This window comes from Coffea arabica, chromosome 3e (assembly GCF_036785885.1).
Source record: "Coffea arabica cultivar ET-39 chromosome 3e, Coffea Arabica ET-39 HiFi, whole genome shotgun sequence".
Lineage (NCBI taxonomy): Eukaryota > Viridiplantae > Streptophyta > Magnoliopsida > Gentianales > Rubiaceae > Coffea > Coffea arabica.
The window spans coordinates 48,072,978-48,097,388 of NC_092315.1; the positions used below are offsets into that span (position 1 = coordinate 48,072,978).

At 36.6% G+C, this 24,411-nt stretch overlaps 4 protein-coding genes across 4 annotated transcripts; all 4 read right to left on the reverse strand.

The window, feature by feature from the left end:
- Positions 1-2,388: 2,388 nt before the first annotated feature.
- LOC113737760 (2-alkenal reductase (NADP(+)-dependent)-like) lies at positions 2,389-3,182 on the reverse strand. Its single transcript, XM_072083973.1, has 3 exons — positions 3,000-3,182; positions 2,843-2,925; positions 2,389-2,767 (listed from the first exon to the last, which is right to left on the reverse strand). The coding sequence occupies exons 1-3, from the start codon at positions 3,180-3,182 to the stop codon at positions 2,389-2,391; spliced, it is 645 nt and encodes a 214-aa protein (XP_071940074.1).
- A 1,312-nt stretch (positions 3,183-4,494) lies between these two features.
- LOC113737019 (NADPH-dependent oxidoreductase 2-alkenal reductase) lies at positions 4,495-6,535 on the reverse strand. Its single transcript, XM_027264265.2, has 5 exons — positions 6,127-6,535; positions 5,729-5,906; positions 5,448-5,614; positions 5,223-5,305; positions 4,495-5,093 (listed from the first exon to the last, which is right to left on the reverse strand). Exons 1-5 carry the CDS (start codon positions 6,370-6,372, stop codon positions 4,715-4,717), a joined length of 1,053 nt encoding a protein of 350 aa, XP_027120066.2. The 5' UTR covers positions 6,373-6,535; the 3' UTR covers positions 4,495-4,714.
- A 9,460-nt stretch (positions 6,536-15,995) lies between these two features.
- LOC113737018 (2-alkenal reductase (NADP(+)-dependent)-like) lies at positions 15,996-20,341 on the reverse strand. The gene is made up of 5 exons (XM_027264264.2): positions 19,087-20,341; positions 18,395-18,572; positions 17,823-17,989; positions 17,146-17,228; positions 15,996-16,596 (listed from the first exon to the last, which is right to left on the reverse strand). Exons 1-5 carry the CDS (start codon positions 19,330-19,332, stop codon positions 16,218-16,220), a joined length of 1,053 nt encoding a protein of 350 aa, XP_027120065.1. The 5' UTR covers positions 19,333-20,341; the 3' UTR covers positions 15,996-16,217.
- A 136-nt stretch (positions 20,342-20,477) lies between these two features.
- LOC113737021 (small ribosomal subunit protein uS15) lies at positions 20,478-22,736 on the reverse strand. The gene is made up of 5 exons (XM_027264268.2): positions 22,508-22,736; positions 22,279-22,351; positions 22,035-22,173; positions 21,747-21,933; positions 20,478-20,728 (listed from the first exon to the last, which is right to left on the reverse strand). Exons 1-5 carry the CDS (start codon positions 22,528-22,530, stop codon positions 20,695-20,697), a joined length of 456 nt encoding a protein of 151 aa, XP_027120069.1. The 5' UTR covers positions 22,531-22,736; the 3' UTR covers positions 20,478-20,694.
- Positions 22,737-24,411: the final 1,675 nt, after the last annotated feature.

Here is a 24,411-nt window from a genome sequence, read left to right on the forward strand (position 1 = left end):
ATGTATTGGGACCATGGTTCGCCATCGCGGGTCACAATCGCGTCACGGTCTTGGCTGTTTTACATCTATTACGGTATATCGATTGAATATCGAGTGATATGCATGTTATAACACATGAAAGTTTTCAAAAAATCTGAAAAATTACTAAAATTAGAAAATACCAAAAAAGACACAATTTGAAAAATATATCCAAATCGACTCCGAATTGACTCAAATATATAGATCGTACCATGCATCACAGATTCAAATCGGCCAATTTTAGTCGAGTCAGAGCGAGCCGCCGTAGATATTACCATATTTGCGATTCGGGAATCAGTATCGTACTAATCCCCTCTGCTTCGATTACGACTCGGCCAATATTGCTAACCATGATTGGGACGGCCTACTATGATAAAACTTATGATGCTGTTTGTTTATTTATTTGAATAGATAAAATGTCATTGCTGCTGTCATTGATTAAAGAGTTGTTGCCATGGCTGATAGCTTGATGCATTTTGTCACCAAATGCAATTTCTAGTTACAAATACACTAAGGACGTGAGACTTTTTCTCTGTTTATTTATTTGAATAGATAAAATGTCATTGCTGCTGTCATTGATTAAAGAGTTGTTGCCATGGCTATAATGACTGTCATTGATTAAAGAGTTGTTGCCATGGCTGATAGCTTGATGCATTTTGTCACCAAATGCAATTTCTAGTTACAAATACACTAAGGACGTGAGACTTTTTCTCTGTTTATTTATTTGAATAGATAAAATGTCATTGCTGCTGTCATTGATTAAAGAGTTGTTGCCATGGCTGATAGCTTGATGCATTTTGTCACCAAATGCAATTTTTAGTTACAAATACACTAAGGACGTGAGACTTTTTCTCAGTATACCTGAAGATAAAATTTCAACCTTCTATCTTCTTCATTATTGCAATGTAAACAGCTAATGAAGTTTTCTTTAATGCAAACAGTTAATGAAGTTGTCAAATATTGGCACCAAATGCCATGGTTATGATGTGTTGTGATACATTTGGCATACTTTAACATACTTTAGGGACTCAAATGAGACGTTAATTAATCAGTTCAAGCTAGGGGTGCAAACGAATCGAGCCGCTCGCGCTCGACTTGAGCTCGATCAATATCGAGCTCGAGCTGGTCGAGCCAGAGTCGAGCTCGAGCTCGAGCTCAAAACATTAAGCTCGTTAGCTCGCGAGCCGGCTCGCAAGCTCGAGTATATATTTATTTATTTATTTATTTTTATTTTTAATATTAAAATTACATAAATATCCTAAATATTTTATTATTTATTAAGAAAAAATATTATTTTATTTATTTTTTTAAAAATAAAATAATTATTAACATCATCTCCATGTTAGGATAATTGACGTTCTTACACACTTAATCTGGACGGAAAAACATCATCTCATGTTAGCAGAAAAATCCCAGCTTATAATTCCCACTCTTATCATTTTCCCCTTTTTCCTCTATCTTACTAGCTAATCAAATTAATCAAGCATCTGCAAAGAAATTCTGGCATAATGGCAACTAAACTAGCAACTGTTGATGTTCAGTACTGGACAATTTTGAACCAGGGTGTCACTTCTTGTAAGAGACAATGAATGGATCCTCAATCATACTCATAGTCACCGTCTGACACTAATGGGCTGCTCTGACTTGAAATCCAGTCAGATGGTACACATGAAATATATGACCAAGAAAATAAAGTCAAAACTCTCTTTCTTTTTCCCTCTTCCCATACCAGAAAGACTTTCCACCGTAAAAGGTTACCGTCAAGACAATCTTACCGATTTAGGTGAAAAGTTACATTTACCTTTGGATGCTTTATTTAATTCACAAAAAAAAAAGGATGCAAAAAGTTATAAACTGTCATAAAATGAAAGAAAACCAGATGCTCAGATCAACTGTTATTATTTTATATTAAGTCACCGAATGATATCGATGCCAAAGCACTGTCCTACTCATAGTCACTGTCTAACACTAATGGGCTGCTTTGACTTGGATTTGGAGCAAGGACGGCCATCAGGCGGATAGTCTCTGAGCAGTTCACAGTTAAGATTTGGGCAAAAAAAATTATACGGTCCAGATCTCATCTTGTACTATTTTTTTAACAATAAGTGTGGGACTCACAAAATTTTGTTCTAAAATTACACATTATTGAAAGTAAGTTACACCATATACAAACAGAGTTATGCCGTGTGCAAAATACACATAATCTTCAGGAACCTGCCCCTGGTCCCTTTGACTTGAAATCCAGTCATTGTTGCTTGGATATGCAGTGACGTATATTGCTTTAAAGTTGTTGAAAAAAAAAAAAAAAGAAAAGAAGGCGGCTTATGATGGTTACTAGCCAAAATCTTTTACCCTAAAGGATTGCAGAAATCATTCACGAGCAACTGCAACTAGTTGTTTCCCAACATTGCGACAGTTAAAGAGACCTATAAGGGCTGCAGGGCCATTTTCAAGCCCTTCAACAATGTCTTCCACATAGGTTATCTTCTGCTTACGGATGTCAGGCAGTACAAACTCCAAAAACTTCGAGTGAAGGTGGAAGTGCTCGAAAACAGTAAATCCTTCCATCCGGACGCGTTTGTATAGAAGCCAGGCTATATTGCTTACACTTTCAGGTTGTTCAAGATTGTATTGTGAGATCATTCCACAAACAGCAATTCGACCGTGCTTTCTCATATTTAGAAGTACTGCATCCAGCATTCTTCCTCCAACATTCTCGAAGTAGATGTCAATTCCATCAGGGAAGTACCTGAGTAAACAAATTATAGGATTAAGCTTCATTGACATAAATAGGTTAGAAGTTTATCCCAAGATGAATAAGCACCTTTTCAAAGCAGCATCCAAGTCGTGCTCTTCCTTATAATTGAAAGCATCATCAAATCCAAACTTGTTCTTCAGAAGGTCAACCTTGACAAATTCGATCAGGTGACGAAAACAAGAATTAGTTGATCAGGTTAAACGAGCTAATAAAGGTCACAAACATGCGTAGGATCGCATGACAAGTAGAGATTCTTGAGCAAAATCCCATTTGATTTTTCTGGGATTGTCAAGCTTATTATGTTGCAAGTGCTGATAATCATGTCTGATTCTTTTGGGAAACCATCTAAGTAGTCTCTAAGCAGCACCTGCTTGTTCTTCACCATCTCTGCCTTTTCTTCTGCCATCGCAGAAGTTCAGTGGTGCTGATACAGTCAAGTCTTTTTTCCACTTTTTTGTAGCTCTGAAAACTAGCAACTATTGGGAAGCTTTGCTTCTTCAAATATGTTTCTGGGATTGGAATAGTCAAACAAGTCTTGAGCTTTCTATAATCTATATCAATCAGTGTACAATTACAACGTAGCATCGTTTGATAGTCACAGCTGACTTCATTATCTCAGATTAATATCTGGAAAAGTAAATAGTAAAAGCATCACTTTTCACATGGCACTCAGTCAATGTTCAGCATGGGAATTTTAGTTCATCTTTTCTTGATTTTAGTCAAAATCAAATCATTAATTGGTTCTTGCAAATCCAACTTAAGAGGCTAAGCCCTCACGAGGTAGTCCAGTAGTAAGCGAGCTTTTAGAACTTCTTTGGTCCTGAGTTTGAATCTTACCTTGAATTTGAACCCTCGTGACTTATTTGGGGTGCGTCGTGTGTGGGGCCGCAACATATCTCCTGATTTGGTGTGTCAGCTAGGTCCAAAGTGATTGAGTCAAGGCATGTTCAATGTCACCAAAAAAAAAAAATATTAAGAGGCCGAGACTTGACAGCAGCCAAATTACCTCGTATCCGTGAATTTATCCACAATCATGGAAAGATTCAGAGACAGTAAACCATACCACTTGGACACTAGGGAAGGGGGCCTTTCTGGATAAGCTTCATTACTATTTACGACTGGTAAGATATGCCAATCATTAAGGTCGTGGAAGCCTAAAATTTGTTTAAGGGTAAATTACATATAACCTCCCATGGTTTTGCATAATGCTAGATGACCTCCTATGGTTTCAAAATAATCATGTAATCTCCTGTTGTTTTATATAAAGTGAAAAATGGACGAAATGTACAATCAGTTATAACAATTAGATCACAAACTCTCTATAAGTACGTGTGATAAAATAATAGTATCCACTTAACTCTTTTATGATTTGCATAAATATTCACATTAGGCTTTGCGATTTTTGCATTTATCCACGTAATCTCTCTATGATTTTGTACAAAGTTGTTGCGTCGTTGTTTGATTTAACATTTAAGTAAGGGTACTACTAATATTTTAACTAATGACATTACATAAACTATTTTTTGTTAAATTTTCAGTTTACATGTAATCATAGGGGGGTGAAATCGATATTTTAGAACGTTCGGAAGTTATATGACAATAGATGAAACTACAAGAGGGTTATTAGTGATTTACTCTTTGTTTAATGATGCATGCCAGTTTTACACCAGAAAGTCTGACCAAGAAGCAATTCAAGAGTTTTCCAGCTTGTGAATCTCTAAGAAAAAGAGACGACTGCACAGGTCGTAAAAGTACTTATTCAGTATAACCAGATACGAATACAAAATTTTACAAGTAGCCCATCTGAATTCTAGAACAGAACTCTCAGAATCCGGGTAATATAGCCTGAGTAGACTTTATTACTACTACAATTAGAACTAATAAGTGAGGGGAAAACATGGAACAGGGGCTGGAATGGTTTCAGAATGGAACTGCAGGTCATTCACGAGCAACAACAACTAGCTGTTTCCCAACACTGCGGCCATTGAAGAAATCTATAAGGGCTTTAGGACCATTTTCAAGACCTTCAATAATGTCTTCAACATAGGTTATCTTTTTCTCGCGGACGTGAGGCAATATAGTGTCCAAAAATTTTGAGTATTGATGGTAATAATCAAACACAGAAAATCCTTTTATGTATACTCGCTTGTAAATAATCCACATCATATTGGATACTCCTTCAGGTTTGTCAGAGTAGTACTGTGAGATCATTCCACAAGCAGCAATTCGACCATTCATTCTCATGTTGAGGAGCACAGCATCTAGCATCTTTCCTCCAACATTTTCAAAATAGATATCAATCCCTTCAGGGAAGCACCTAAAAGAGAGAAAAGATACTAAATCCTTAAATAAGTTGAATCATTGATGTAGCCTGGTCCAAATTAAGCTTGATTCAGAGGTTTAGCCAGATTAGATGGACTCAGTTGAGGCCAAACAGAATAGATACCTTTTCAGAGCAGCATCCAAGTCGTGTTCTTGCTTGTAATCGAAAGCATCATCAAATCCAAACTTGTTCTTGAGAAGATCAACCTTGTCAAATTTTTAAAAATGTATGTGCAAGGTTAGAGTGCTTCCAGAAGTAATATAGTTCTTTGGGGAAGAGATCAATTGTAAAGAGCCAAAAGAGACGTTAATATTATCAGTATCAAGCAAACCAAGTGAGGCAATTCACCTTTTCTTTGCTTCCAGCACTTCCAACAACATAGCAACCTAACAATTTTGCAAATTGTCCGACGATCAGACCAACTGCCCCGGATGCTGAAGATACGAAAACCTTTTCTCCTTTTTCTGGTTTGCAAACCTCAAAGAATCCAGCATAGGCAGTAAGACCAGGCATACCTTTATAATTTTTCGAAAGGCATTAGATTCAGTCCAAAATGAACTAAAGCAATTGCAGCAGCAGCTATAGAAATATGCACATTGCCGAAAAGATTTTTTAAGTATGGTACTTACCGAGCAGTCCAATATAGTAGGAAATAGGTACATCAGTATGCTCAATCTTGAAAAGAGAGTCAGGTTCTGCTATGAGACTGTATTCTTCCCATTGTGTTATACCCCATACCAGATCACCTTTCTTGAAGTTTGGATGCCCTGAATCCACTACTTTGGCAACCCCAAACCCATTTATTGGCTGCACGTTATAGCAATATGATCAATCAATGCAAAATTAAATCTCCAGATATGCCACTCATGTCATCACAACTCATAACTAGCATGATAAGCAAAGATTAAGCACTTGTGTTCATATTTCATGCCCCTCAAACCATTCACATTGACAAGACATTTCTTTCAAAATAAGCACAGAAAAATTGGAAAGGAGAAAGGAAATATTTTCAAGAAACAGTACATACTGAGCCGGGGGTGTAAGGAATAAAGCCAGTTTTACTACGAGCAGGCTGAGACACTTGCATGAAACGGCGCATAAACGGGTCACTTGACAGGTACAGATTCTTAACCAGCACTCCATTTGATCCTTCTGGCACTTTCATGCTTATAGTGCTGTCTGTGCTGATGATCATATCTGATTCTTCAGGGAAATCACTAACATAATCTCTCAACAGCACCTGCTTGTTCTTCACTATCTCAACTTCTGCCATTGCTCAATTATTACTCTGCTACTGCTCAATATTTTAGTTAATGTGTTTCTTGCAAAGCTTTGCCTCCTTTATATACAGTATTTCAAAAGGAAGAGATATTGGGTGAGGCTAATCTTTTTGGAGGCAAGGCAAAAGCAACAATCAATTGATTCCAGGTCCTTGCAAGAAAAAATAGTTTAACTAGTCAAATAAGAATAGTCCAAGATGACATTAACATCATGCATGACCAAAAAAAAAGTAGCACAAATCATAAGTTAACAACTTGAAAAGAAAAAAAAACAAATGTGTTTGTCTTTCATCAAATCAACGTCATTTATGCCATCATCTTCATCCAACGCATCTACACTAGACAATCTTGCTTTAGTAATCATAGTTGGCAATCCATTTTTCGTCAACATTCTTGGTAACCGATCTAGATTCTGTACAGTCACAATAGTGGGATTGCAGAGAACAGCTCATGGTGGAAGATGGATAATTTTGAATTTGGATGGCTAGGAGAAAAACAGCTAATCCAAACGCTAACATTTGTGATTTTAGTAAAGAGAAAATCATTTAAAGGTCCTTACATTTTGTCAAATGAATTTTTTCATCATTTACTTTCAAAATGGCAACTTTACATCCCCTATAAAATCAAGTCGATAAAATTTGGTTTTAATCTAAGTTTTTGACCACTTTTTACCTTGAATTTATCATGTAATCCACAGGTGGTCGCTTTTTTGAAGCAAAAACATTAGATCTCATCTATAGTTAAATAGAAGATGATCCGATCAATATTCATTTTTATCCCTAAAATAAGTAGAATTTGATCTAAACCATACTAATTTTTTTTCCTAAAAAAATGAGATCTGATACATTTTATATTCATTTTTGTTACAAAAACGTTGGGAGCCGACCTTTTTGTATATAAAAAATAATTGCATGTGGGTCATGTGGTGATTTCAGGCTAAAAAGTAGTTAAAAATTTAGATTGAGACTAAATTTTACTAACTTGAATTCATAAGAGACATAAAATTAACATTTTAAATGAAAAGACGAAAAAATTCATCTCGCAAAATGTGAGATTTTCTCTTTAGTAAATTTGCTGTATCAATATCTATATTGCAATTGGTCCTAAATCCCTTGGTACTTTAGCAACTAGTCAAACAGGTTCCTTCCAAATAGAGTTGTCGTCTCAATGCAACATATATGAATCATTACAAATTTGGAAATTAAGAAACTAAAGACTTGTCTGATAAAGTTGATCTTTGAAACATAACTAAACAAAATTGAATACTAAGAAACTAAAAGATTTGCTTGATAAAGTTGACCTTTCAGCATGATCCTAACTGAGATTATAGACATTATTCATGCCTGTTACAGATGCTCTTTCATAAATTTCGGCTCGCGTAAGGGGAGAAAATTGACCATACATATACATGTGTAACTTGGAGTTACGGAACTCTGAATATCCAAAACATGCATCATTTGGAGGTCTAGACTCTAGAGTGTCCGATGTACAGTATTTGCGGTTAAAGAATTGCAATGGACGACCAAAAAAAAAAGGTGTTTCTTCGAAAGTTAATCTTGGTTTGTCTCTGAGTTACTAGTAATAAGTCACCTGCTTTACACGTGATTATAGGGTCATAAAATATAATATCACTTATGCATATAAATATTTTTGTGAAATTTTATTGGTAACATCATAATTTAATATTTTCTTATTTTTATCTTCTTAATCAATTGTCTTAAAAATGTTATTTTAATTTGAAAGAGATAAATGTACATCTCAAGTGTGAGAGCACCAAATAGAGTTTATAAATACTTATAAAGTAAAGGTATAAACTATAATGTCAAAATCTAGAGGAACATTTGCGTCAATATATGAAATTCTCTAATAGTTATAAAATAAAGGTTTAAATAATAATACAATATTTAGAATTCATATATTTTCCAAACACTTGAAACTTCCTAGCTCAAAATTTTGGGATATACTCAGCCTTGAAAATTTTAAGAATTTATGCACCAATTATTGTAGTCTTTGATTTCAACTTTTGACATTAAACATTATCATGAGATATTAGGATTTATTAACTTGCTAACAAATAAATGGAGAAAAAAGTAGAGAAACGGAGGATGATAAAGTAACAAATAGTACTCGAGCTCTTTTTTTTTTTTTTTTTTATCAGAACTTTCATCTTACTGTTCAATCCAATCCTCCACAACCAGGACTTAACCTATTTAATAATCAACATAAAAAACTTTTGAAAATTTTTTATCGTCGGTGAAACGGGGTCATACGAACAAGTAATGATTGGCCATAATAAGTCAGATGATCACAAAATTTAGACACGTAAACATGGGCTTTAATTTATAAATACTACAAAAATTGACCTATGCATAGCTTTCCATCATATTTAAGGTTATCTTGCTATGAGCTAGTAGTGGTCATTGGGTCCATCCTGATTTTCTGGTTTTGTAAGCAATAATTACGATGGATTGAGATTATCTCCCAATTAATAAAGCTCCTCAGCCACCCTCTCGTAATAATAAAAAATATATGTAAAATGTGACACTTGTTGTGTGATGCATTGGATGGTCGACACTTTCAGGGTTTTGACCGTTAATTTTATCCTCCATCATTCTCCCTAAATCTGATTTAATTCATTTTTCAAATAGCCACGCCAAAATCATTGACACAAAACACAAACGATAAAAGCCCCTTAGGACAAAGGGATTTGTGCAAGCATGGATTGGCCTTTTAGACGCCTCGGAAAGGTCATCTACCAGTAACAAATAGCAGAGTCACAAAGTGGGGCTATCCCCCAATGTAACTCCAATGTTTTAAGTTAACTATTAAGGTAGAATGTAACAAGCTCTAGAGTGAGTAATAGTAACTTTAAGAAAGATTTAGTTACCTTCAAAGGACGGAATAGGGGATATTGATAGGCAGAAAAATAGTACCAATTATTGGTATCCGATCCTCTTACGGTAGTCGACCTATCCCTATAGGACGACAGATGTCAATACGGCTGTTAAAGGTCATATCAAACAGTTTTTGTCCTATCAATCTTGTCCTACCAAACATTCAAGGCTTTGACTGTTACTTATCTCCACCATCATACTCCCTAAATTTGATTTAATTCATTTTTCAAATATCCATGCCTAAATCATTTACACAAAACACAAACGATAAAAACTCCTTAGGACAATGGGATCCGTGCAGGCATGGATTGGCCTTTTAGACATCTTGATAAGGTCACTCACTAGCAACAAAGAGCGGGGTCACAAAGCGAGGTTGTACCCTTGGTGTAACTCCGATGTTTAAATTAGCTATTGAAGTAGAAGATAAGGAACTCAAGAGTAAGGTAATGGTAAGTTTAAGAGACTCAGTCACCTTCAAAGGACGGAATGGAGGTATTGATAGGGAGAAAAATAATACAACTTGTTGGTATTCGAGCCTCCTACAATAGTTGATTTATCCCTATAGGACGGCAGATGTTAGTTAAGCTGGCTAAAGATTATATCAAACAGTTTTTATCCTATTAATCTTGTCACATTATATTCAGACTGCCAGAAGCTCGAACTTCCCGAATGGCTAGAAAGGGAGAGAGCTGCAAAAAACGCTGCTCGCCAACTTGGAGCAAGCCAGGGAGGGTGTTCCAAGGTCCCACAGAATGCAAATAGACAAATTAGATTGGAGTGTTTTATTTTGTATTTATTGTCTTCATAATTCAAATTTAAGTAAAATTACAAATTTTTCCTGTTTAACTGCTGCATTTATTTATCATCATAACAATAAAATAAATCTAATAATTAGAGAGAAGGGTATTTTGGACATAATAAAAAATTAAGACCACATCCAACTTTCATGATCTACCTAGACCAACCGTACCTGCCCTACTTTTATAAGGAGTATAAATAGATATATATACTTATTGGGCTAATAATTTCTTCTTGTGCTTGGTCAAACTGAAACTCCAGTTTAACGTCAGTGCAATCAACAAAACCCAACTTAGGCTCATTTCATCTTGAGTTTGGTCAAAATCAAATTCCAAAAGGACATACTAACATCTATTATCATGCCAAATGTTATCACTTTAACCATGTTACACAAACTTATGCATACGCAGGATCCAAGTCAAGCAGCCAAGGCAAATTGCGCCTATATAATATTCCAAGAGGAGATATCATGTTGGCCCCAGATGTATAATGGCCTTGGCGTCGGGGCAGGTTGGGCGAAATTCTCAATCTCTGCAGCTAGAAATGCCTTGAGAAAGTTCTGGCTCTAATTGTGCTGGATACCGAATTAGGCACCCCAAGAACAGTCCTCACAAGCTTAGCATTCAATCAGAGAGGAGAAGGAAATTGCTACAGAAAGATCAAATTCATGACAGTGGAAGTGAAACCACGAAATGCTTTTGGTGATGCAAGAAAATGCCACCTAAAGTTTGTATGACCTAAATCCAAAACTTTCCATACCCCATACAAAATGACAACTAAAACTTGTGGATCCCTTTTTGTTCTTTTATTCAGTCAGGACATGTTTCTCTTGACAGAATTCTTTCACATAAACTGGGACTTATTAGCCAAGCACAAGCAGTAATAAACAACTTTAAAAATATAGTCTCTTGCCACTCAGTTCAAAATTTTCCCCTCCGAAAATAGCTCGCTTTTCCCAACAAATTCGGTCGATTTACAAGTAAGAGTATAAGCAAATTCCTGGTGGTTCAGATTCAGTATTTGGAACTTCACCAATCCGAAAGAATCTTTTAGCATGATATTAACCAGGTAACCAAAATATCCCTAAGCTGATTAACAAATTCATGCAAGCAATAGCCACATCTAAACATTCCTTTCTCCCCTGAATCAAAGTAGATTCAAATGAGCTAAAGAAGCCCTTAAAATACACTCTTTTCCACTAAATCTTCTATGCCAACTGGCCATAGCAGGTCAGCATGACAGTACAGGGGATACAGCAGTATTCATGGTTCAATATTTTCTCATCATGTCACTTGCAGATGTCTATACCAAAAGTCCGTCTATAAGGCCAACTACAACAGGAAATTTGTTTTCGAGGTACACCAGAAAGCAGTAAAGCAAGCCATATGTAATAAACAATCCTATCAACCATAGTAAGACTAGAGCTATGAAAATCTATTTCAAGAAAGGGAGCATAAAGGCCTTCAAATTGGCAAATGACACTTAAACAGGCCTAGAAACTGAGGATGAGATACTGCAAACATATGCAGACGTTGAAAAGAATCAGTCAGCTGTCCAGCTCTGCTCCAAATTTTCTCTCTTCCTGTAGATATATCAACAGTTAGTCTCGCTGAGCATGCTTAGAGCTTCAAATTTGTAGGACAATCAGGATATAGATCATGCAATAGAGACACGATGGATGAAAGTATTCCCATGACATTGTATAATAAACTGTGCTGATATTCTAGAATATTACAACATGTACTTCCGTCCGAAATCTGCGTAAGTACTTGGATAAAACATCTGAGAAAGAAATATCACAGTTGGGGGCTTATTTGGCTAATCCTCAAGCGAATTAATTCAACTAGGACATACCTTTGTTCAAAGGCATATCATCAGGAAAAGAATATCACAGCATTTCAGAGCATTCTATTATCTCCATGCTGCAGTCTCTTATAATCTCTCAGCAGCTTCTTCCTTGCTGAAATTGACATTGTAAACCATATGGAAGATGAGTGATGCGGTTGGCTTGGGCCTAGGATTTGCTTGAGGAAGAGGACTTGGGGACAGTTGAGGTAGCGAAGTTTCTAAGTAGATTCATGCTTTAGTATGGAAATTCTATGAGCTCTCAAATGAAAATGTTGCATGTTAGAATGAATATTGGAAAATTTGGAAAAGTTAAAGCATGGCTTAGATGGCAATTTTAATTTCAAGAAGACTACAGATCCACATTAGATAAGATTGATTATACCCCAAATCAGATACTTGTGAAGGGATGGAGTCGAAAATATGTCAGTTAAAATTCCTGCTAAAGCATACTACCTAAAACTGATAAATGAAAGGAAGTACAATACAAAATGCTTGCTCGACAACAATTCTTAGCAGATGCTACATACTTAATTGTTCAATAACAGCCTGGTAGCACTGTAGTTTCTTTGATCTCTGCAGTGTTGTAGATGCTACACTACTGAGCTTATTCACAAAACCATTCAACAGTAGAAAGTTCTGTCTCTCAGCGACAAAAGTTGAGTGACCTGATGAGGTCTCAAAATAGTTACTTTGTGCAGTAACTAGTGAAACTGTGTGACAGGTTTGCTATCCCAGGCCTCTCTAGCTTTAAGTAAATCTGGACAGTATCACTTTGCTAAAACTTCAACTTGATCAGCAAATGACCTGTTCCCACGATCACCTATATGAAGAACCATTTGATTCCAGTAATTCCGACATACATCTCCAGATCTGTGATGAAGAAGATTGGCCCAATCCACATCTTCAGTGCAGCTCGCATCCAACTGGAAAGTGCATCAATTAGGCAATAATCATCAGCATGAGCCCATAAACCTTCAGCCACTATAGACAATGTTAACCACTTGTACCATTTCATACAGCAATCTGCATCAGTTCGAGTGGATAATTTCTCGCTAATTGCGAACCAAGGAATATTCTCCTGCAACATGCCATGCTTGGATTTTTTTTTCTTCAGAATGCTTCATTTTCAGATCTGCGTTCACCAAATCAAATAGAACCTGGTACTCCTCCTGAGACCAGCATCCTCTCTTCAAATTTTTAACTCTTATTCAGTGCCAAACATCCTTCACGTGAATCCTATGTTTGCCAAGTTCATCAGCCAAAAGCTTCCATTGGTTCCCATGTTTCTCCTGGAACTCATGGACTGGTTTGATCTCTTCTTCAGTCCATTTACGTTTTTCCATCCCTTCAAAACAAAACTTGAGCATGATGTTAGATGGCACTCTGAGGCCGACTGCTAAGCAAGTTCCTATTTTCTTCCAGCAATTCCAGACTTCAGGGTACAATATGCAGTTCAAGACCATTTTCAAACCTTCTTCACCTAAGCAATGTGCCTCTATGTATCCAAGGACAGCTTCTTTCACAACCTCATCTTCTACTTTTGAAAACCCTTTGACCCTCACTAACCCATCATCAGATGAAGGGGCTGAAAAGCTTACTCTTCTCTGACTATTCTTTGGTTAGAATCTTCCGAACCATTATCCACCAATTTGGCACTTTTTTTCTTCCCTTTACTCCAGTTTTTCAAATCTGCAACCACTTCCTCCTTCCCAGTTGCATTAGCATACCCTTCTGGTTGCACTTCTGCCAGACAACCCTGCACAAAAGCACTTGAAACATCATTTTGCTTTTTCTCGTCTCTCTTCCTCTTCTACTTTTCTCGCTTCTGAACACTGTCCAATTCAGAGTCTTTGGCAAATGCTTCAAGTTTAACCCTTTCTCCACTTTGATTCTTGTTCTCCTGCATTTCATTTTCTGCCAAATAAGTTTCATCTTGTTGTGAAGCACTTGCATCCACCTCGAGTTTTTGCTTCTTTTTCTTCTTCTTTTTATCAACCATTTCAGCAACATCCCCATTCGGAACCTGCACTAATGCTTCTGCGCCCTTCCCATTTTCATCCTGCCACCCTTTGCATCCTCAAAATCTTTCTATCAAACATGATAAGCAGAGCCTACACTCTTATCCTTCTTTCTCTTTCTCTTCTTCTTTTCAACCAATTCCACAACATTCCCATCATGCTTCCTTCCCTTATCAATCTCAAACTGTTTCCCATAATCATTTCCTTTCTCCACCCCCTTGTAACCATCACCATTATCTTCACCTTCATTGTGCCTGTGCTTCTTTTTCTTCTTTTCCTTCTTCTCCTCAACATACCCTCTTTCTCCTACATTGCGTTTCTCATTCTTTTTCTTGTTCTTCTTCTTCTCAACATCCCCCCTTTCACCACATTATTGCAGAGCACTTGGACCACCCACAATCACCTCATTATAGCCACCAAATTCGTTTTCCAGAATTCCTATACCACTTCCCTCGTTCTTCATATCTTTCTTAGGCTCTTTACTACCATCTAATTCACCTAATTTCTGCTTCTTCAGCACAATAATCCCTCTTACCACAATTCTCCTTTTTTTTTCAGTTGCTGCTGCCAAGAAAGTATCAAATAAATGAATCAAGAATAGCAAGTTTTCTACGTTTTACTTTACATATAAACAAATATAGCAGACTAATTCGTCAGCTGAAAAAGCAGGTAAAACCTTAATCATCATTCAACAAAAGAAATGAAATCCAGGAGAAATTACGAAATTCAGACTACAAAATAAAACCCTTTTGGAGATTTGTTCTGGAAAAGATTAATTCAAATCCCAGTTAAATCTTTCACCTAAAAAAGATTGAATCTGCAAAGACAGAAAGAAATTCCAACCTTTGTAGCTTCGATGCTTCTGCCAGAGCGTTGAGGCTTGCAGAAGAGACTGGGAGTGAAAGGTTTTGAGAGTCCCGGGAAAGCCCAACATTTAAAATTTTTTTTTTTTTTTTTTTTTTTTGCGCAATAGGGTATCTGGGCTCATGGACCGGTAATACCGTACGGCCCAACTAATCCCTACTGCGGGCTGGGAGCGGCTCGCCCCAAGCGTCACCAGCCTCGGTGATGCCGGGATTCGACCCCTGGACGTGGCTCTCCCCCAACTGGGACTACAACCACGGAGCCCAACATTTAAAATTTTATATGGGCATTATTGTGTGTACCATGTTCCCTCGTTCCGCCCATACTTTAACCCAAGTATTCCCATTTGAAAAAAAGAAGGGCAAAATACATTTTATTCCCCTATATTTTAATGATTTTATACATAACCCCCTATAATTTCGAAAGTCATATATGATCCTATTATAGTTTGGATTAAAATGTTAAAGCGATAAAAATGATCATTTGTAATGAAACCTATGAAAGTGTTGAAATTACCCTTTCTTAAAAACTAAAATAGCTGAAATAACCAAAATATATATATATAATGTACATGATATGTTTTACTATAAAACCCCCTTATGGCTTAGTATTTTACCACATAACTCCTTTATAGTTTTCAAAATATATATAATGCCCCGTAGTTAATAAATAATTTTCAACTTTACATAAGGGTACTTTTAATATTTTAGTTGACTCTGTTATGGAATACAAATTTCTTCATTTTGACACTTTTAATCTAAATCATAAAGGGGTTATGTATAGTTTTTAAAATTATATGGGAGATTATATGAAAAAAGCGCTAAATCATAGAAAGGTAAAATGTATTTTGCCCAAAAAAGTGAGAACAAGTATTCGTTCTTGGAAGAAAATTTTGAAATGTCCCTACCATTACTAGTATTACATCAAGGGGATTAGCGGCAGCTATATGGTTGTGACTACATCTTAATGTCTCTAAGTGAATACATTCTACATTAACATTAGTTTCTGGACAAATTAATAATGTTCTTGGGCCATTCTTTCATCTTTTATCTCCAATTGATGTCAAGTTGGATGCTTAATACTTGAGGAATCATGGATGCCAATATTAAAAATGCTTCGATACCTCCTGATCCTGCAACAATTTAACAATGTAGCATACAAGAAGATTGGAAGAAGTAGATCAGACTTATGGCATTGAAATTGAAACCTTCAAACACTTTCTGATATACTCTGAAGTGAATCAAAAGGTGCACTGGGACTTACAATAGTAGCCTTTCTAAGTAGCCATTCTCAACCTTACAACAGTATTCCCTCATCATCCAGAAAAAGGAAGCTGAACTGGATAGGGAGAGTTTATTGCAGGAAACCACTCTATAGATTGATAAAAAGTGACAAAATTTCTGTGTTAAGCAGAATTCATTCACAAGCAACTACGATAACCTGTTTTCCAACGTTGCGACCTCTAAAGAGACCTGCAAGGGCTGCAGGGACACTTTCAAGTCCTTCAGCGATATCTTCCACATATGTTATCTTTTTCTCGCGGATATGAGGCAACATAAGATCCAAAAATTTTGTGTAGAGGGGATAGTATTCAGCGGCAGAACATCCTCGCATGTTTACTCGCTTGTGAATGAGCCACATCAAGTTCTTTACTCCTTCAGGTTCATCAAGATTGTATTGTGAGATCATTCCACAAACAGCAATTCGACCAAACATGTTCATATTTTGAAGGACAGCATCTAGCATCTTTCCACCGACATTTTCAAAGTAGATATCGATTCCATCAGGGAAGTACCTGGTTTGAAACAAAATTGATGATCAATAACTGACACGGTATTCAGTTTACTCTAATGAATGAAGCTAATACTGGCTAAGAAATGTTGAATTCAGTTTACTCTAATGAATGAAGCTAATACTGGCTAAGAAATGTTGAATTCATCTTTCCTTTGCAAGCAGAAACTATTTAGATCAGATCCTTGAGGCTGAATTTTACAAATTTTTTGGTATAGAAACAGAAAATTTGAGTGACATAAGAATTAGTAATTAAGGAAAGAGGAAATGTATAGCAAATCAAGTTCAAACATTTATCTGAAAATCAGCTAGTCCCTGCTTTTCTTATTCTTTTCTGCTTTTGTTGATAGCAGATCTTCAAAAGCTTGCTAACAATATTGGCTTGAGAATACTTGTATAGAAAGCCTAATTAAAGAGTCACAGATTAAGTTAAAAAATTTTGAGTCATGTAACTATAGTCTAGTGAATCATCTTTCTGTAGTTCTGAGGAAAACTTAGACATCAAGTGATTATTCCAAGGAAAAGATAGAATGGAAAAAAGTAGATTACAGACCTTTTTAAAGCAGCATCCAAGTCATGTTCTTCCTTGTAATTGAAAGCATCATCAAAACCAAACTTTTTCTTCAAAAGATCAACCTTGTCAAATAATTAATAGAAGCACATGAAAGTTAGAAATGGACCGTGGCTAAAATCAAGTGAGGTTGAAGTTTTCACAAATTTGTTTTGCTGGGTGAAAAGTGAAAGAGGGGGAGTATGGAGTAGGAAAACAAGATTAAGTTCAAACATTTAGCAGGTAACACAGCAAAGGGACTGCAAATGGTGGCAGACCCCGGTAGCATACCCAAATCAAATAATCGGAATGGTTACAAAAGCCAAATCACACTGGCTAGATTTTCCAAATTCTCATAATCAAACTTTTAGTTGAACTTGATTTCAGAAGATCCAGGCTTTGATCACAAAGTTAAAGGAGAAACTACCAAACTGAGACTACTGACGGCCTGTAGTTAAGAGTAGAAGTAGCAGGCTGCAAATTCAACTCGGTATGAGGTTATAGAAGTTGATAATTGTGCCAAACATTTAACAGAAATTCTTAAAAACAGTTGATATTTCATAGTAGCTGCATCCATGCTAATCATTCAGACATAATGTTTGCCTGAGATCTGAGGCTAAAGCTCATCAATATTTCCTGTACAACTTGGAAGGAGCAAAGCATAGGGGGTGGTCAATTACCTTTTCTTTACTTCCAGCACTTCCAACTACATAGCAGCCTGTCAGCTTTGCAAATTGTCCAACGAGCTGGCCAACTGCACCAGATGCTGCTGAGACAAATACTTTCTCTCCTTTCTTGGGATTACAGACCTCATAAAATCCACCATAGGCAGTAATACCAGCCAAACCTAAACAAAGTGAAATGTTGCAGAAAGTAACAGCGGCAATTATGTCGATGAAGTTTATCTCTCAATAACATAGATGAATAGGATGGGGACTGAAACAACTTTAAGACTAGACTAAATTTCTGATATAAAGCAAAAATTGTGCAGCCAATAGACTGAAAATCATATCATGATTTTTGAGTGTCATGTAAAGCAGTGTAAGGCTGATCATTAGATTCATTGGCATGCATAGGTGAAAATTATCAAACAACTCACAAATTCAGATGCATGAAATTCCTAGAAATACTAGATTGTGGATTTCTTGCTATCAGAGTATACTATAGTTTAAAAAATCAGAGCATTAAATTTTTAAGCTGCAAATTCACTTGTTAACAAATATAGTAGTTATCAATCAAGCATCGAACTTACCAAGAATTCCAGTATAGTAGCTAAGAGGGACATCTGTGTGTTCGATCTTGAAAAGCAAATCAGTTTCTGCAATGAGACTGTATTCCTCCCATCCAGCCAGTCCCCATACCAAGTCATCCTTCTTGAACTTTGGATGGCTTGAATCCACTACTTTAGCTACCACAAACCCGTAAATAGGCTGCAGTTACCCCATTACAAATAGTCAAGTGTCAAAATTTCAAATCTTGAACTCTACAACTACCAACAATCACCATAAATGACAACTTGCACCTGTCAATACTTTCGTTTAATTTTTTGGTTACATATCTTCCTCTCTAGTAGCAGAGTAAGTTGTTTTTTCAACTAAATTTTTGGCATATAAAAGGATCTCATTCTTCAACAAGATTGTAAGCGATTTACCGGGGTTCTAGCTTCTGAGTCCAAAATCAAGAATCTTTCTCAATCTCTGTAAAGAAAGCAAGCAGAGAAAAGGGTATCCATAAGCTAAAATCTTTTAAGTTTGAACATGTTCCGGTTGATTACTAGCTGGATCATGTAACTGACTAACATCTCAAGTAGACAAATATGCCAGCACCTTGCTTTGGACTAACAACATATAAAATCCAATTCAGAGAATTAAAACAAGAGATTAAAGCACAAACAAGAAAAAAAAGGAATGTTTCTACAAGAAATCTGAGAATGTGATCACATACAGAGGCAGGCTTGTAAGCGGGAAACGGGGTTCTACTATTGGGCGCCGGCTTTCGCATTAGACCTCTCATGAAAGGATCACATGACAAGTAGAGGTTCTTAACCAATACCCCACTTGAGTTTTCTGGCACTTTCAAGCTGATGGTATTTTCTGTGCTGATGATCATATCTGATTCTTTCGGGAATCCAGTAACATAGTCTTTCAACAGCACTTGCTTGTTCTTCACTACATCAACCTCTGCTGCCATTGCTGAAATATCAATCTATTTGCGGCAGAATGTGTGTTCTGCGTGCTTGTGGACGCTGTATATACTTTAGAGCAGTGAACTCTTTTCAGGTTTGTTTGCTGGGATTTTGGAGCAAAACTCTTCTGTTTTTATAGAGGGAAATGTCTAAGCTTTTGATGTAGGTAATGACATCAGTAGCTGGAAATAGAAAGTTAAAAATATGGAAGATAAAAGAAACAAAATGACTTGGAGGAGAGCTGCGTCATGGCTTAAGTTCACCATTTTGGGGAAAGCTTCATCATAGCTTACGTCACCAAATTCGTTTTCTAAAATTCATATATCACTAACCTCCCCCTTTTTATTTTCCCCACCATTTTTAATTCACCTGCTTTCTGTTTCTACAGCACAATAATTCTTGTATCGCCTTTTTTTTTTCTTTTTTGGGCAAGCAAATTTCCAACAAATAAATCAAGGATAACAAAATTTTTACAGTTCCCTTTATATATAAACAAATACAATAGATTATTTCTAGCAGTTAAAGTTGAAATTTTAAAAATTAGAACTTTGGGAGGGTTCAATTCCTCTACCGTCCTGCGTCTTAATTCTCATTCCTCTCTTGCTGGGTATATGTTCATTTAAAAGCTACCAAGGTAAAATTAAGTATACCTGCTTTGATGTTTCAGACTACAACCTTAACTTTCATGTTTCGAATTACAAGGTTTCGGCCTTTTGGGAGCTGCTTGAAAGCCCCAATCTGATTTTAGCCTATATGTTGGAGCAAAATTTTTCTTCCCTTTTTTTTGGTCAAAAGAAAAAGTAACCCTTTATAGGAGAATGAATAATTTTGAAACCAAGGGACAGTAGAAATAAAAGACTGCTTCAAGGGGCTTGGATGGAACCAAACTTGATTTGGCCTTAAGAGTTAAGAGTCTAATGCCCTTAAAGATTGAATAGTTTTCAATTTTGGAGTAAATATGCCCCCATCAACCTAGTGGCTTCCCATATTAAAGCACATCCCATTGTCTTGGAAATTGAGGTTCCTTATAAAACATGTGTTGTCCAGTGGTTTATGGAAAGAATTACTCTGTAAGCAGAGTAATGCTTTTCACTTCAACTTGTAGCATCACCCACGGAAGGTAGCATTGTTTGCATTAAACACCACAAGCAAAAGTAAATCATGAATCAAAATAAACAGGAAATAAAGCTCCCGGCTGCAAGTATTTAGTTAAATCTAGAACATTAAAAGCATCAATTATCCTGAGCTGTAATCCACTGTAAAGTATCACAATAGGATCATGTCACAAAGAACTTTTCCCAAGCTAATCTCCTAACAGAGTTCATGAATATCTGCTATCCCAAAAGCTCCAAGTCATCTCCTTGAGCCTAGGCCACAAGGGTGCTGGCAGTAGTAGATTCACTGCAAGTAAAGAGTTTTATAAGCATCTGCTCAAAAAGATAAACTCAAAGCAAGTTGCATTAACGTAATGACCAAGCATAGTTGTCAAAAGCAGGGCCATTGCCAAAAGATATTCATCACTATTCAGACTGTTGTCAAGTATAGCATGCTCCACTAAAACCAAAAGCATCACACACTTGTTTAATTCTCCAAAATATGTTTTGAAAACAACTTCCTAACGTACAAATGGAGTGTGGATGCAATGAAAAACCAATGCAGAATCGCAGGACAGCCACATGTACTACCGGACAACACAGGTAAGCAAGGAACCTCAAACAACTCCATAAATCAATTCTATTCAAAACTACTGGACAACACCCGAGGAAGGAACCTCAAACAGCTCCACAAACCAATTCTTTCCAAACCAACAAGAGCTCCAATGCTGACTTTCTGACTATCTTGTGGACAGTTCCAATGGTACAACGTGAAGATTGCCTTGACGGGCAAAAAAAATGGGGAACCATTCCATACAAGCGGAAGAGATTATGATTAAGAATTTAAAGATGATTGAGGGTGGCAGCCAATCTTTTATCAGCACACAGTAAAGAGTGTGGAAAGCTCTCCAAAGTGTGCATCATGGAGGCTGGAGGAGGAAACTTCATACAGATCAGATTTTTATTTCGGCATGTATGAATGACACTTTATATGATTTTCAAAGGAAAAATTGTTGCCCAGTAGTTTGCTAAGGATGCAGGACAAAACCAACCCATCATATACTGAAAACCTATCTCCCATTTCCTCCGCCAGATCACCAAAGAGGTACTTGAAGAAGCACAGGAAAACCCCAACAGTTAAAACAGCCACAAGTCCTAACCAGCAAACTGGCATCTCAGTACATGGTAATGAAAACAAACACATTGCGACAGAGAACATGTAATTATCAGCTAAACAAACACATTAAACAGACGATCAAAAAAAAAAATCAACAGGGAGTAAAAGGGGGGTTGGGGGGGGGGGGGGGATGAGAGGGCAGGCATACTATTTCCAGTTGGGAGGGAGCTTCTTGGTCTTCTTGTAGTAACGAGCGAGGCGGTGAATCCTGCTCTCCACCAGAATCAATCTGAACTTGGAATCCTTGTCCTTCCTGTTCCTCTCCAAATGCTTCCTGATTGCGACTGCCGTCTTGATCAGATGGTACAGATCCTCTGGAATCTCGGGTGCAAGCCCTGCCCACCGAACCAAGAAAAAAAACAACAATATTGTTATAAAAAAAATCAAACAAAGAAATGCTAATGCAATAAGGAAAATGATTTTTTTTGAAATATACCGTGAGCCTTGAGGATACGCAAGATCTTGCTGCCAGTGACACTCTTAACCTGCGCTATACCATGAGAGTCGCGAAGAATCACACCAATCTGAGACGGTGTCATTCCCCTCTTTGCAAACTTGCAGATGTTATCTTCAACCTATCAATTTTCCAGAAAAAAAAAAAGTCCCCAAAAAAAAAGAACAGAACAATAAGAACTTGTACACCTAGAAAATTAGCAACACAACGAAATTCTACTACTAACATCCTGGGAGGAGATCTTCAGCCAGCTTGGGGGCGTTCTCTTGTAAGGAAGAGCCGATGCAGAAATACCCTTACTGCATTTTACAATCACCGGAAAATTTAAAAACCAAAAAAAAGAGGAAAAAGTCAGCCTCCTCTGCTTTACAAACGAATTCAAACGAAAAAAAAAAAGAGCATAAGTAATTGCATTTGTTTGTTTGTTTGTTTGAGAAGAGGGAGATGAAGCAGACCCGCGACTGTGCATACGACCCATGGTGACGGAACGCGGCGGCGGCTGCGGCTGCGGCTGTGGTAGGGGAGTTGCTCAACCACGAACGGCGTTTACCTAATACGAATACGAATGGCCACAAACCGATGCTGGATATGTTGCTGGCTACCAGTACTCACTAGGGTTTAAAACATACTATATAGATTGGGGTGTCAATTGGGCCTCGGTTCAAAAAATAAATAAAGGTTTTGGATTTTTAGGTTCGAGTCTAGTTTAGAAAGTTTTTTTTTTTTTTTAAAGAAGTTTAGAAAGTTCAAGCTCGGTTCATCATTTAATGTTATAGTATGTATAATTATATACTATATACATCATTTAATATGCAAATATATAATTTCTATCGTTTAAGAAAAAAAAATTTAATATGCAATTATATATATGCTAGTGTTGAGGGCATCGAGGGAACAATTAAAATGAATTAATTTTGTACAAGTATTATTTGTCACATACAAAAAAAAAAGTTATATATAACTTTCATGAAAGAACTTTGGTGTACGTCATTATAGTAATTTTTTGATAGTTAAAATGATTATGAGTAATTGTATTGACAAGATGTGATTAGGTGACTAAGGTAAAAATCAAGTTCTATAAGGGTGAAATTGGATGTTTAAAAGATGACAAAAAGTGTTTACACCAATTCTAATTGCTTTGACATTATATATTGTGCATATTGCACCGATATTATGCATATAACTTTACATGTGAATGGGCCGGGACTTAACTAGGTTTGAGCATGGTAAGATCCAAATTCGCTCATATTTAATTTGGATCTATTATTTAGACTTAAACTCTACTTGATTCTATTAAACATAAGGCTTATTGAGCTTTTTTTTTTTGTTATCAAACGGTCCGAACTAGTCTGACCCTATTGACAACCCTACTTCTAAGTTTCATCTTTTTATTTGTCTAAAATTGTGAAGTTAATTAGTACCAATTAAGGATTTACATACTTTTTAGATAATTGAATAAATCTCTTGTAATTGGCCTAGGAAACAACAAAAAGGAGTTTTTTTTATCCATTTAAAACTCACAAGCTATAAAAAATAAATTCTAATTTATTATAATAATTTTTTCACCTAATAATTACTTCCAAAAGCCAAAATCTACCCCCAAAAAAAATTGCTTTAAACAGACAATATCTAATTAATCTATAAACCTTCCTCTTACGTAGATTATATTAAATTTACTACAACTTTAGGGGATTAGTCTGACCAAAAGGTTGGGATACCCCTAAGTAAAACAAAAAACAAAATCCAAGTCGCTATCTTTGTCACCTCCCGCAAAGCCACTGTGCTGCCTATTTTTCCTCCACTTCTTAACAGACTCCATATATCTCATCATTCTTTTGCTTAATTTGCTTAGCCCTCTCCTTCAGCTTCTGTGCCTGCCTGTACCTCTTTGGCTATTTTCTTGTTCTATCCCTTGCCTTTCTTCTCTCCTCACTCTCCTCAATCTTTATTTTCTCTGCCAACAGTCGGTGAGTGCATCAGATTCGACCATTTCAGCATAGTAATAAGATCGGATGGCCTCAGGAAAAGGTAAGGTTTCCCCGTTGACTGAAGCTCCACCAAACGCCTGCCTCGTACCCTGCAATGCCTGCATATAGAAAGCCAGTTCCCTGTCGTTTGTAGCAGTCATTGAAGGTTCAGTCAACTTCAAATCTTCATCTTCTTCTTCTGACTCTGGTTCTAAATCAACGACTTCATTGTCTTGATCCATTTTTGTAGCCTAGTCTTATTGGTCGTAACTAGACAGCCGTCCATAGGTTGCTGGTGAAGCTGAGTGGATATGATTGTAACTTTTGTAAGCAAACAGTGGCCATAGGTGAAGCCATGTTGTAACATAATAACAACTTAACATTAGTTTCTG